At 32.7% G+C, this 15,862-nt stretch overlaps 1 protein-coding gene across 5 annotated transcripts in view; it reads right to left on the bottom strand.

The window, feature by feature from the left end:
• The window catches only part of LOC111158551 (PDS5 cohesin associated factor B), a 133,555-nt gene that overhangs the window by 61,020 nt on the left and 56,673 nt on the right, over positions 1–15,862 (bottom strand). For all 5 annotated transcript variants that reach the window (XM_022520648.1, XM_022520649.1, XM_022520652.1 and 2 more), the window contains exons 17-19: positions 14,994–15,099; positions 12,073–12,233; positions 1,060–1,183 (exon numbers count right to left, since the gene is read on the bottom strand). In XM_022520648.1, coding sequence (XP_022376356.1) covers positions 1,060–1,183; positions 12,073–12,233; positions 14,994–15,099 — 391 coding nt within the window. The remainder of the gene's footprint in view (positions 1–1,059; positions 1,184–12,072; positions 12,234–14,993; positions 15,100–15,862) is intronic.

Raw genomic sequence — 15,862 nt, 5'->3', positions numbered from 1 at the left:
TTTATGGTAAAGATAAAACAAAATATCAGATATGTAATATCAAAATGAAAATAAAAGTACCCTGCAAATTCAAGTTACTATCAGCATTATCCTACTCCTTATCACCACTGAAAGGAACTGAAAGATTAATCAAGAAAAACAAAAGCTTTCTAAATCAACATGAATTCATTAAAGTCATTCTGATATACAAAAACAGACCACAAAAAATATCTCCATCCCACAATGCACAAAATTTAAAATAAATTATTTGCTATATACAGCAAGATGATCTATGATAAAGACAACTACTTTTCTTCCTTGTTCAGGTCTTTAGCATAATACATGAAAATATGAAAAAGTTAGCATAAATGTTCTAAAACAGTAGCTTCAGCATAATTTCCAAACTGTTTTCAATTCACTCAAAGCTACTGAACTAAAAATTTAAGCTTGGATTTTATGTAACAATGCTAAATATCTAATAAGAATACTAAAGATAGCTCCAGATTACAATAGATTAAAAAATGCAATACTTAAAAAGCATAATAGTAATTTAAAGGGTAGAAAAAATAATATGAAATATGTATTTAAATATCATCCATCTGATATAAAATCAGGTCAGTGGTTATGTAAGTATAAATTTGTGTTTTATATACCAATTATTTGTCCTATACTATACCAATTAGTATTGACAAAGTTCCACATACTTCAGCAGTATCTTATAAACAGAACTTTAATTTTCAAACCTGTAAACTGACAGAATCATCTTTTAACTTACAGAATCATCTACTATCAATACATACAATTTTTATGTAATTAGTTATTACCAAAAAATAGTTTCCTAATCCTAAATGTATAATGTCAAAAAATATTATATAATTGTTTGATTTCTGTACTTGTTAGTACTAAATGTCTGAAGAATCAGATATTGTTATATTTTAACCACTCATCAAAATTGATTATATTGATTCAAATTCTGAAAACATATTGTAAAATGATACATCTCCAAATGTGAACATTCTATAAATCATTAATATGTGTTTTTTAACCACAAATTATGAAACAATTTTTTCTTCTTTTTACCTCAAATATCTGTGCAAACTGGGTCTCTTTACTAGAAAATATCGCATGGATACAATGAATGGCGTATTTGGCTTGGCGGGGGGGTCCTTTTTTAGATTTGTGATGTAAAACAGGAAGCAAAGCTCTAAAAAAAATATAAAGAAAAACAATAAACCAGAAAAATCAGCAAGACTCTATCAGATACTTTACCATTCGTATTTTTTTAGGTAATGTCTTTTAAGAACAAAAACATCTACCTGAACTCATTTTCAATTGTCTCTAATTTTGCTTCATAAATGGTTACATTAAAAATATCATCCAAATACAAGGTTCCCCCCCCCCTTCTTTTTACTTAACAATTCTAAATGAAAACATGCAGGGCAACCCATTTCTTCTTAATGTCAATCCTATTAGCCTTTTTCATTCTCACCGCTATCACTCCAGCTAAGCTACTGCCACCTTACACTAAGACCACTATAATTGGACCTAAACTGTTTCTCAAGTCTCTTCCTTCTCTGATTCACCTTTCACTTCATACCAGCACAACCTACATAAAGGGAAATCTGATTATAAAACCTATACAAATTAAGTGTTTATTATGTTATCAGGCACTATTAAAAGTCCCAAATGCTTGCCTTCATGCTACCAGCAAATTAGGGACAAAACAAATTATAAGTTAGCAAAATATGTGTTATGTCAAATTATGGTAACTGCTGTGGAATTAAAAAAAAAGAATAAGAGGACAGAACAGGGAGTAGGGAGTGGTGTGTATTACAATTTGAAAGAAGGTGATTACAGAAGACCTTCCGGACAAAGTAACACTTGAGCAGAGTTCTGAGGGAAGTAAGGGGTAAGTCATGTAACTACCTGGAAGAACATGTAGGTATGGTATCATTATACTACACAAAAACTTAGAATGAATACTGAATACAGCAGGATCTCTTGGCTCAACTATTTATTCAAACATCTTACAGTGTAAGCAACTTCTGAATCCACCTCTTGCCCAATAACCAATCCAGTGTTTCAGTACTAAGAATTCAGATATATAATTAATTCATTACAGTAAGACACCAGCAGCAAAGAATAATAAAAAGACAAGTGACAAACTGAGGGGAAATTCTGCATTTCGTTTCACAAAGAAAGGGTTAATATCCCTAACATAAATTCTTTCTACAAATACAGAATAACCAGCAATATCAGGGACAAATGGGTTGGTCATAAAAAAATAGAAAGCTCTTCAAAAAGTAGATACACAAATTACCCTATGATGTGTGAAAAGATGTTTACTTTCACTCATTTACAAAAAAATATATATGAATTGAAACTATACTAAGACTTCTGCTTCACATGATGACAGTTTATCTGAGATGGGACATCCTCTCCTAACTTAAGCAAGCAGGAAAGAGACAAATATATGAAAGGTTTTAGACACTGGGCAACAGGTAGCACATTACTATAATCCCTAAAAGATGGGAAACACATGAGAAGAGCCTTACATCTATTCCCACTTACTGCATGCAAAGCTCCAGACTGCCATGTAAGGCAAAGTAACCCAATTAGAGCCTGGTGGTTGCACAGAGTTGAGAGAGACCGAGATGGGAATTGAGGGAGCTATAATTTCTAGGGCAGAGTTCCACAGAGGAGGGAGCTACAAAGACAGCAAGAGAGCTTGAATTCTGCACATCCACAGAGGGGTGTCCCAAGTCACTGGCTGAATAATGATCAGTGCCATGCATGAGAAAAAAACTACCTGAGACCTGGAAAAGAACACTGGAAAGTAAGCCAAAAAATTCCCTGACACATGCAAGGCTGCTAGTGATTCACATTTCCATCAGCCACAGTAGAAAGACCTTGTAATACATAACCAGGAAAAAAAATTCATCAACAGAAATAGGCCCAGAAGTGTTACAGGTGACAAAATTAACAAGGACATTAAAACCGCCATTATGAATATGCTCCACATGCCCAAGAAGAAAACATGAACATGATGAGAACAGAAATGAAATACATTAAAAAGACCTAAATGGAACTTCTAAATATGAAAAATACAAAGCCTGCAATGAAATATATACTAATAGAATCAAAAGTAGATTATATGTTACAGAAGAAAAAATCAGTGAACTTGAATACACAGCAATAGAAACTATGTAAAATAAAACAGAACAAAACAAGAGACGGGGGGAAAAAATAAGAACAGGGCATTAGTGACCTGTAAGACATTGTTAAGTAGTCAAAAATACATGCAACCAGAGTCCCAGAAAACAAAGAGGTGAGGAGGGGAGAACAGAAAACAAATTTTGAAGAAATTATAGCCACAATTTTTCCAAATCTGATGGAAATAGACCCACAGTCCCCAAAATCTCAACAAGCCTCAAGCAGAAGAAACATAAAGTAAACCATTCCAAGATATACCATTATCAATTTGGTAAAAACAGTGATAAAGAAAAAAAAATCTTAAACACTGTCTGAAAAAAAAAAATACACATTACATACAGAGAAATACTACATACAGAGGAACACTTCATCAAAATCTATCCAGTCCAGAAAATAATGGAGTGACATCTTTTAGGTAAGAAATGAGAATAACTATCAACCTACAATTCTATTCTGAGGGAAAAATGTCTTTCAAGAATGAAGGCAAAAATAAAGATTTTTTTTCAGACAAAGAAAAACTAAGTACTTAAAAGCAGAACTATACAATAAGAAATAATAAAGTTATTCAAGAAGAAAATGATACCAGATGAAAATATGGATATCTAAAAAAATAAAGACTATGTGCCTCCTTAGCACAGTAGGCAGCGCGTCAGTCTCATAAAAAAATGAAGACCAACAGAAATGGTAAGTGTATGTATTCAAATAAATCTGAGCATGATATTTTAAAAAGACAAAAGTTATTTGGACACATTTGGAGGATGCTAGTAAACTCACTATTTTGAACACTGTTCTATAACACACAAAAAACAACAGCATTTAATCTGCCTTTCCTAAACAGATGCAACACTGGGGAACCAGAAAATAAATAAGAAGTTCCTCTTTCTAAAAGTATTCGGCTAGTAGTGAAGAATGACAGAATATTACCATTAATTACTAAGTCTCATCAGTTACTAACATCATAAAAAGAGAAGTAACCAGATATCATGTGCATCCTGACAGAAAAACACACCACCATAAAGTGGTTCTATAACAACAAAAAAGTTGAACTGGAATCCAACCAGGCCTCTGCACTGAACTATCACTTTACAGAAAATATAAGGAACCCATTAAAATATGCCAAAGGCATACAATTAGCAAAAACCAGTCTATATGAAACTCTGCAAGAGAAACCCAGCTTCTTTATAGAATACAAAGAGAAAAAGAGAATTGGAGGGGGAGTCTACAGGAAACAAAGCACTTTAAGAGATTTATCAACAAATAACAATGTGGATCCTGATTTTAAAAAAAACTTTAAAAATTATATTTTTGAGAAAATTAGATATTATTAACATTAAACAACTGATGTTAACTATGTGATAAAGGCATTACGCTTTTTTTTTTTAAGAGTTCTTATCTTTAGAGATACTTAGATGTTACAGATGAAACGATATATATAGTCCGTCATTTGCTTTCAAACATAAGGAGAAAGGGGAGTACATAAATTAGAAATTAATCAAAAGCAGCTGTTTAAGTTATTCATACATAAGCTAGTTATTGGATACACGGGAGTTCATTATAATATTCTAGCTACTTTTATGTTTGAAAATTTCAGTAATAAAATGTATAAGAAGTAGAGTCTCACCAAACAACCCTTTTAGTCTATGGTTTGTGGCTTCTTTGTGAAATGAAAAATTATTAACTTCTGGTGACTTCAGTAACTAAACTCCCTAGATAAGATGTGTCTTCTCATAGATCAGACTTGCCAATTCAAACATCCATAATCCCTTTTCTCCGTAATCAAGAGAAAATTACAGGTCACACACATGTAAAAAGCAATTTGGGTTGGAATTTTTAAAGACAGAATGAGAAATTTTAAGCTCATCCAATGTTTTGCATACTCATTTAAACAGAAAAACAGAAATAAACCAAAACAATAAACAAAGAAGAAAAAACACTTTCAAGAATTCTAAAGTACGAGGCAGAGTCTGAGAGGTTAGTGAAATGTAAATAAAACAAATATCTTCTGATTGCTTTTCTACTACTAAGTTCCTATTAAAAGAAATACTTTATTCCCTTGCTAAATTGATTTTCCAATTCAAGGTTTTTTTCCCGATGATAATCATACACATGTAGAAAACGCAAACAATATTGAAAAACATGTTTAAAAACTACTGAAGAAAACACTCAAAATTCCACTACCCTAAAATAATTACTGTTAATATTTTAGTAAATATACGTCTAAAATTTCCCTTACATGCATACATATATTAAGTAAATGAGGACACAAAATACAAAGTATTTGGAAACACTTTTTTCACCAACAGTGCTAGAGAGAACCTCCTGTGTCAATTTTAATGGCCATATGGCTCTTTAGTGAATAGCTATACCACAACTACTCTAACCAGTCTAACCTGATGAGCATTTAAATGTTTTGGATTTTTTTTTTCATCTTAACAACAAAACCATGAACATCCTTATGCTAGTTATTTACATACTGTTTCTGAGCTTTAAGGTTTAAGCCTCCCATAATCTGCTCTGAGATCCTGGAGATATAAATCTGAAATTACATTTCCTAGACTCCCTCAAGAGCTGGCTTCGTGTTAGGTTCTTCCAATAAGAGACCCCATAGCTTCTTCAGGCATTCTGTGCAGTAGTTTCACTACTCCCCCATCAACAGTTAGGATATTCCTACAGCGTCAGCTGGTTAGGTGATATTGACAGGGCTCTTCCATCCAATGGACAGTTCTTAACACCACTTCTCTCAATTGTTCCTCCAGCCCTAAGGGTGGTTGCAGCTTCCAGCAATTCATAATCTCTGGGTTACCAAAGCAACCTGTTGCTCTTTCATCCTGCAAACATCTATATTAATTAATTTATGTTTAAAATACCTGATATGCAGGGCACCTGGGTGGCTCAGTGGGTTAAAGCCTCTGCTTTCAGCTCAGGTCATGATCCCAGGGTGCTGGGATTGAGCCCCACATCAGGCTCTCTGCTCAGCAGGGAGCCTGCTTCCCCGGCTTCTCTCTCTGCCTGCCTCTCTGCCTACTACTTGTGATCTCTGTCTGTCAAATAAATAAATAAGAAAAAAATCTTGAAAAAGAAATACCTGATATGGTTTCTGTTTCTCTGACTGGGCCCTGACTCACATAATCATTAGGTAAATATCTTTTCTAATTATCTCTGGAGTAAGTTCCTGAAAATGAAACTGCAGTGCTGAAGACTGCACGCATTTTAAGTTTGTATGTATTACCACACTACCAATTCAGAAAAGCTGAATCAATGTATAATCCAATCAAGAGAGCATTGTTAAAATGCTAGCTATCACTGGTTAGAGCACATACATATTTTTATTTGTATTTGCCTCAATTAGTATTAGTAGGCATAAATGTCTTTTCTTGATTGATTTGAGGGGCTGGAAGGATTTCCAGTTTATGAATTTCCTGTTCATTTCCTTTGCTAGTATTCTACTCTGAAACCTGTTAGATTTCCGTTAAGAGTCTTTATACATTAAAGATACTTTTTCTAAGTTATGCATATTGAAACTAGTTTCCCAGCATACCATTTGCATTTCTAACTTATTTCATGATTTTTGCTTTTATCTAAATGGTGTTCTCCCTCAACTAAAATATAAGGGCAGAGTTTGTTCATTTCAATAGAACCTTATATACTCCAGTACCTTATATACAGTAGGGCTCTATAAATATATTTTAACAAGTGGATATTTAATTATACAATCCATCAATATTTCATGACTTGGCATTAGCATCCCTTCAATCACAAAAAAAAAGGAGTTATAGAAATGTGCTGGTTATTATTAACTTTTTATTAATTCATTTTATATATTTAAAATCTTTGAAAATCTTGGACTCATCTCAAATATATGAAAAACCAAGATAAGCAGTCTATATTGATTTTTCCTTTCAAAACAGCTTGCCAGTTACTTAGTGGGTAATATAACTTTTCCTAACTAATTCTTTCATTAAATATTATATTCCTCCACTCACTATTATAAGGTTGCAAGTTTCTTGTATAGTTTACTCCTAGGCTTTCTGGTTTTTACTCCTACAACATTTTCAAAACAGTTGTTGGTGGTATATAAGGAAAGCTCTGGATTTTTACATACTTATTTTGGCTACCGTGGTTTTGGTTTTGGTAGTTTTTCAGTTGGATTCCCTTGGATTTTCCATGAAATACCATGATAACTTTGCTTTCTCCTTTCCAGCAATGTACCTATTACTTTATTTTATTTAATTATATTGGCTAATGCTTCTAAAGCAATGTTAAATCATGGCAGAGATCGTGTATTTTCCTCATTTTGTTCCTAATTTTACTGGGAATGCTTTTAGTGTTTACTATAGGACAATGCTTATTGGTTTGAGACAAATTTATTATGTTACAAAAACTCTTAATCTTATTTTATTGGGTTTAATTAAAAATAAGACACATATTTTTATCAAAAGCCCTTTTAGCATCTATCAGAATGGCCTACTATGTGCCCTTTTCCCTTTTACTCAATTTTATAATAAATTACAACATGAATATTAGGCTTACTAATACCAAACTTCACATTTGACCATAATATATATTTTTTAAATTTTTTTAAAAAGATTTTATTTATCTGTGAGAGAGATCACTGGTGGGGGTGGGGCAGGGGTGGCAGGGAAGAGGGAGAAACAGACTCCCCGCTAAGCCAGAAGCTAGGAGCCCAGAGCCCTACAGGGGCTAGACACAGGGCTCAATCCCAGGACCCTGAGATCATGACCTGAGCCAAAGTGACCGAGGCACCCAGGCACCCCAGCCATAGCTTATCTTTGTTTTACTGTAGTAAACTCTCTTTTTACTAAAAATTTACTTACAATTTTTGCAGCAATATTAGTAAGATCTGTCTTAAGTTTTCTTTTGAAGGAATATCTGTTATCCAGTTTAAGCCTCCTGCTTGTTATCTTGGCTTTATGAAAGAAGTAATCTGATTTTTTTCCTATGCTTCAAACAATTAAAAAGAATTAGAATGCTTGGTTTCTCGTAGACGTGAAATACTTCCAATAACACACACTTCCACTGGCACTTTTCTCAAATTTTTTTAAATAATTACAGCCTAATTGGTTTTCTCCCATTCTTCTTAAGCCAGTTTTATTTATTTACATCATCCTTAGGAGTAAAATCCAAGTTTTCAAATATTTAAACCATAGATATAAACACATCTAAAATTTAAGTAGAAAGAAAAGTGATGAGAAAAGACAATCCGATATTCAAACAAAAGGAAAACAAAAGTTGGATTTAGATGTGTAAGTAAAAGTGAATGCAAAGGGGAAAAGTATATACCTTGGTAGACAAGATTCACAATATAAAATGGTTAATTAATTCATTTCCTGAGTCTTTATGTCTTAAAGAATATCCTCCTTGTCCTTAAGCCCACTTGGCTACTCGGGAAATTCTTCAGTTAATCTTATTTTTTTTTGTCCCTGAAAACGCTCTAGCTGTTGAATCATTAATTTCAGAAATCTTATTGGTTGAGAGAAGTGAACATCTTTCTTTTTCCACTGTACATAATATACTTCCTTTCTTTTGCTATTGATGTTTGTGAAATCACTTCTGTAATCCCTGAAAATTCAGTAAATTCCACCAAGATGTTCCTAGAACATGAGTCCTCTTGATCTCCAGAGTGACATTTTCATTCATTCTAAACAAGTTTATTGTTTTCTGGTTTTTGTTTTTGTTTTTTTACTATTCTCCATTTTCCATTATTCTCTTGTTTCCTCCACAGAAACCAATTAGGACTTTTCAGTATCTGCAAATTATTTTCTTTAACTGCCTTCATTTCTATGCCCACTCTTTCCACGTTCTATGTAATTTCCTCATGCTCTATCTCTAGCTTACTAATTACATTTTTGATATTGTTTATTCTGCTCCTTGCTGTTCATAATAAATTATACTTTATAATACTAGTATGTTCCTGTGATCTTTATCCTTAGTTCTGCTACTCCTTTTATATATATTATTTTTGTTCTCTTATTTTTCCAGTTATCATTTGCTGCTTAACTTTCTTGGCAGTTTAGAATGGTTTAAAATTTTCTTTTTTCTTAGAAAAACTCAATTCTCCCAAAGAGTGATTATCTGCTTTCTTTGGAATATTAAAATATCTGCTCAGGTTTCATATTTGTTAATTTATGTGTACTCTGTTAACTTATCTTTGAACAGAAGAAATTCTCTGGCTCTGCCATTTAAACACAAAGGCAAATATTATCTCCCTGATAACTGAACATCAGGTGCTTCTCTTTAAAAATTAACATCTAATAACTGATCTTTGGGTACCTCTCTTAAAAAATTAACATCAAAGCTCCCAACTCATTAATCAGTTGGCCAAGTGAGTAGCATGGAGGAAGGACCTGGAACTAAATGTAGTAAGTCCTTTATCTCTGTGTAATTTCTGAGTCTACTGAAACTCTGCCAATGATGAGAACTAGCTAGCACATGGACTATGGCTATATCCTATAAGAGGACTCTTAATTTTGGCATATCTGCCTACTCTGGGCAGACTCAAGAGAGACAGGAGGAGTCAGAACAGAAACCACAGTACATCACCATTTTTGTTTAGTGGGGAAGCACACAATTTTTTCTGTGCCTATAAAGTTGGTAGTAAGACATTTGCTTCACAATTCTACTCTAAGCCTCACCTCTAAGCTTTGCTCCTCCTGCTAAGAAAAACAGGTCAGCCCATAGAAAAATGGTGTAACCATCAAGTCTCTCCTTTAGTTCTAAGACAGCAGAAATGAGACTTTCCTTATTTCTCTCAAAGCCTGCCTATACCTCAACCTCCTCCTCTAAATTAGCAAACTCAATTCACTCTGGATAACTTAGCAAAAATTCTATCCAGTTTGTGGTAGCTTCCACTTAAGATACATTTTTCTTTTGGTTCTTCAGAATTATTTTGGTGAATTCAAGGGAAGATGATTTAATAAACACACAACTTTTTCATTTTTCCTCAATATCCACTCACTCAATTTAATCATTTAAAACATAAAATATGCATACATATTTTATCTCCTGAAGACATATACTATGAACTACTTCATCAAGAACAGTGCATGCACACACCGCAGGTATTCAATATCCGTTGATTTTCCTCATAAGAAACATCTGTAATATACTCAGAGTATAAATCAAATAATTGTAAGGACTTCAGTTTCATATTAAAGCAGCAGATGTTTTAAAATGTTTTAAAATGCCCTTTGCATTTAAATGTCCATCTTTCGATCTTGCTCTTATAGTTCTACAAATATATCAAACGAAGCCTCTTTAAGATATAAAGTGTACTAGGAAAGAGTCTAGAATAAAAATAAAATCCTCCCAGTGAATATATCAAACTAAAACTTGCCAAAACCCTAATTAAGAAAGGAACTATGCCATTATGGATATGGTACCACAGGCATTCAGACAAATAGGCCTAAATTCAAATCTTCATTCTTCTACTTGCTAGCTATATGACCCAAAACCATTTACCTCAAGTGAATATCAGATTTCTCATTTGGAAGATTAGGATAATTTCTACACTTTATTAAACTGTTAACAGGTTTAAATGAGATAGTACAGTAAGTGGGCATTCAGTAACAGAGAGTTATGTATTGTTTGTGTATATCTCCAAACTGATCTCTGATCTGGAGAATCATAGCATCATTCAAAGGAAAATTCATGCTCTGCATTCCCTTAAAAATAAAGAATTTTATTTTTTCTTTGAAAGATTTTATTTATTTGACAGAGAGAGAGAGCATGAGCATGGGAGAAGGGCAGAGCAAGAGGGAGAAGCAGGCTCCCTACAGGGAGCTGGACTCAGAAATCGATTCCAGAACTCAGGGATCATGACCAGGGGATCATGACCAGAGCCAAAGGCAGACGCTTATCAACTGAGCCATCAGGGAGCCCCAAGGAGTTAATTCTAAGCAATAAAGTTTCCTACTCTTGTCAAAGAAAATATGATTACAAAATTCTGGTATGTTTCAAAGATCATTTAAATAATGCCTTTGTCCTAGTAACAGTCTCTAAAATTAAGTTCATATGAACGAAAAGGAATAACAAAAAGTATAACTGAGATTTTAAGAGCTACCTTTGTCCAGTCTCCTTCTGAGGTTTTTCATCCACATGAAGAAGCATGTTACCCCAACCACAACTAACTGGACTAGTGGCTAAGCCAGAAGAATGAGGTACACGTAAAACTAACCACCAAGGACAATGGCAAGATCAGAACCAACTATCAGATATACCCTCCAGGAACAGGGTGGAGAGATGAATATAGAGAAGTAAGCAGGGATCCATAGAAAATGAAGACTTATTGTTTTGAGGTATCACAGAATCTTGAATAATGAACCAGCATTAGAAATCCCAAGGATAACAGCACAATTTCCAATTTTTGGAAATACTGAAACACATACAAAAATACACTGCTGTTTGGATGTTTATTCCATGCTTTCTTGAGTCAAATAAAGCACTGCTTCTGAAAATGTTCAATTCAATACCTTTAATCACAGAGTACAGTGAAGAGTCCTATGCACAGACCTGCTGAAACTCCCTTGAAATTTACCATTAGACCTTAAATTCACATTAATTATTGATTCTATGCCACACTATATCAAGAGAATGTTTTACTATAAAATTGTTTTCATTAAAATATTTAAGCAAAATCAATGCTTCAGAAAGAAATGCCATGTTTGCTCCACATTTTCATGAATACCTCTAAAATACCAATCAGTGCTATTCCCCCAGAAAATGAGAATCTAAACTGAATGGTATAAACTTAAGATAACTGAGACACAATTTCCTCAAAACTTAAAAGATTCCAACTATTACATAAATCAAGAACAGTAAATTATTTGTTCGTTTTCTAAATTATTTATCAGAATAACTTACGATCTGATATGTGGGAAATCTTCTTCAATTTTGCTTCCTGTGTTTTTAAAAATTTGGAGTGCAGCTTCTGCTACTTTTTCATCATCCATTTTCAGACAAGCCAGGAGAGATTCAAATGTTTCAGCAGAATGAAACGAGATGGGATGTGTAAATGAAAGTACCTTAAAAAATGAGTCACAAAAATGATCTGTAAGCCTTTTCCATTTCTACAATATAAATCCAAAATATTACATACTGGAAATACTCAAATCAAAGTAAATATAAAAAGAATTATGCTAATAAGTACATGAAAGCACTACAAATAAAGTTTAAAACTTAAACATGTACCAGATATGTTCCAGTGTAGGAAGACTGCATGATCTAACAAAGTCCTTTCTTTCAAAATTAAATTACTCAATATAATTCTACTCAAAATAATTTAGATTTTGGTTAATGTTTGGGTTTTTTGGAGGAGGATGAGAATAGAATTTAACAAAGGAGAATTTAACAAAGGAGGAGAGAGAATTTAACAAAATAGCTCTAGTCTTCTAAATAAAGGTCGTTAGACGAGACTAATATACATTTTTGGAAAAAAGTTATCTAGAAAAGAGGGTAAAACAACAGATCATAAAAGATATCGTAACATTTACACCTGTTACCATTATCAAATCAACATGGTACTAACATCAGAAGAAACAGAAAAAGTAAAACTTTTTAGTCCAAGCATATATAAGAACTTGGATTATATAGAGTAATATAGATTATAAAGAAGGAACAGAAAATGAAAATGGATGGGATTTTTAATAAATAGTCTCTGATAAAAATACACAGCTATTTGGAGACAATCCAATTAGACCCTCCCCCACAATACATACTTTCAAAATAAATTTCAGATGGGTTATATTTTAGATTGAAAAACAAAAACAATAAAAATCTTCTGAACAAGACAGCATTTCTAAGCTTAAAATAAACAACTGGGATCAAAATATGGAATGTAAAAACAAGCAAGCAGGAGAAAAATACAGTAAGTATAATACTGTATTTGTAAGATTCAGAAACAAGAAAAATAAGTGATGTTACTTAGAGATACACAGATAGACACAGATGATAAAACTAAACGGACAATAAGAGAATGAATAATAAACCCCAAATAACAGAACAATTCAGAACAATTATACCTGGGAGAAGTGAATCACAGAAAAAAACTACTCAGGGAACTTCAACAGTATCGTTAGTACTCTATTCGAGTCAGTATCTTATTTACTTTTCACTGTATTCACCTTATTACTGTACCTTATAACTTACATAAAAAACAAAATGTGTTCTACAATATATATCAAATATGTCCCATAAAAAAGGAGAATAAAAAATTCAAATCAGTTAAAAAACAAAAAACTGAGATGTCAGTAGAAAATGAACATAAGATTAAAATAGAGAGAGAGAAAACAAACACAGGATAAAAATAATGAATTCACCATAGGAAAAACACTAATGACTATACCTCACTGCAATAACTACACAAATAAAAACATTATTTTTATTTATCAGATTAGAAAATCTCTTTAAGATTTACAATATTCTATGTTTGTGAAGACAGGATAGGCACCTCCATTCACTGCTAACTGAATTATATATGGGTATAATTTTTCTGTAAAGGAATTTTATTAAGTATATACATCTAAACTTTTTGAAAAGTATTCTCTTTATGTTCCAGTATTTAAAAAAAGAAGACATCAGCAAGGGATCTTTGATATATTTATCCTTGTATCATTATAAGAAGAATAAAATTAGAAAAATCTAAATATCAAGGGAAGGAGTTAGGAACTCTATGGCACTGCAAAAGTGGACTAATCACCATTGGAAAAAATGTTTTTTATATTTTTACTATGAGCCAGATACTGTGCTCGGAAACATATGCGCATGACTTAATTAAGTCCTCCCTCTGTGAGATAAGGGCTATTATTATCTCCAATACAGATGAGGAAGTAGAGGCAATGAACTTACCCAAAAGCATCCACCTAATAAATGACAGCCATAAATCAGATCTGTTTTTTGACACTCTTAAAAACACTTCCTCAAAAAACACTGGTAAAAGTGTTTATAATTTAATAAGGGAAAATAGTCAAGATACAAAATTGTATATATTCGGTCTGATCTCAACTATATAAGTGTGCGTTTTCTTCTAGATTAAAAGGAAAATAAAAGGAATGTTTATGTGTGATAGGCTTATGAATGTTTTCTTTGTTATAATTTTATATTTTCTAAGTTGTCAATAATTAGCTGATATTTTTATAATAAGTAAAAGGCAGCAGTATATTTTAGCTAACAAAAGATAAAATGAAGTTTTAGGAAGAATTTGGCTCCATGTTTGGTAGGGCTAGCACTTTCTTTGCTCACTAATGAAAACTTCAAATTATAGTCCACTAATTTATTTTTTTTATTTTTTTATTTTTTGGTAAAGATTTTATTTATTTATTTGACAGAGAGAGACACAGCAAGAGAGGGAAAACAAGCAGGAGAGCAGCAGAGGGAGAGAGAGAAGCAGGCTTCCCGCCGAGCAGGGAGCCCAATGTGGGGCTCAATTCCAGGACCCTGGGATCATGACCTGAACCAAAGGCAGACACTTAACAAATGAACCACCCAGGCACTGCTATGGTCCACTATTTTAATGTAATACTAACATAATACTACTAGTAATGTAATACATTACTAATGTAATGTAATACTAATATAGATAGGCTACAGTATATACTTTAAACCTGAAAATATTTACCTTACATTTTATAGAAAATGTGCAATTTCTAAATTACCTAAAAGATTTGAGAAAATTTTACTTGTTTCTATAAAAACTTAAGAAGCAAATCTCAAGAATAAAAAATATATACTGCATGTATGTTAAACAGTTATCTAATTGGCACTTAATTTCACCATAGCATATTTACCTTAAGCAGTTCAAGACCTGCTCTGATGGCTTGATCAGTTGGAACACCCTCATCTTCATCATCTGCTGTTCCATCTATTGATTTATTCACTTGCTTAATAAGAGCACTGAAGTATGACAAAAAAAAATTGTCATATTTTCAACTGTTCTTTATTACTGAAGTCTAAGAAAAATAATCATGAATATTTTCTATATATACCACATCCAAACACATAAAAATTTGACAAAGCTGTTTCCCAAACATCACGGCAAAACAAAAAATTATAATAGGCATTTTAAGATACTTCTTTTCAAAAACAGCATTTTTCCCGTCCATTCAAATGAAGTCCACATATTATGTGATTTGCTATTTTTTTTTTTAAGATTTTATTCATTTATTTGGCAGAGAGAGACCCAGCAAGAGAGGAAATGCAAGCAGGGGGACTGGGAGAGGGAGAAGCAGGCTTCCTGCCAAGCAGGGAGCCCAATGCAGGGCTTGATCCCAGGACCCTGGGATCATGACCTGAGCCGAATGCTTAACAACTGAGTCACGCCTGTTTATTAATGCTACCTATATTTTTATTCTTGTATTTTCCATGGAAGAATTATGCCCAAACACATGAATAGGTGTTTTCTAATTATCTGAAATTCATTACTGCTTGAGTAAATAGAACAAGTATACTGAAATAAGGAATAAATGGCAACATTAAGCAATTTCAAAATATTTATCAAGTAATACTATGTGTCAGGCACTGTTGAGAGAGCCAAAAACACACAGGTCTGTTCCTGAAAAGTGTCAAAATACCTAGATAACAGATATATAATAAAACTTCACTAGAAATTAGAATAGATAAAAAGGAAACAATATGCTTTGAAATTTTCTTCTAAAAA

Source organism: Enhydra lutris, unplaced genomic scaffold (genome assembly GCF_002288905.1).
Source record: "Enhydra lutris kenyoni isolate GAN:26980312 unplaced genomic scaffold, ASM228890v2 scaffoldscaffold60, whole genome shotgun sequence".
Classification (NCBI taxonomy): Eukaryota; Metazoa; Chordata; class Mammalia; order Carnivora; family Mustelidae; genus Enhydra; species Enhydra lutris.
Note: the sequence above shows the minus strand (reverse complement) of the source record. Positions and strands in the feature narration are given on the sequence as shown.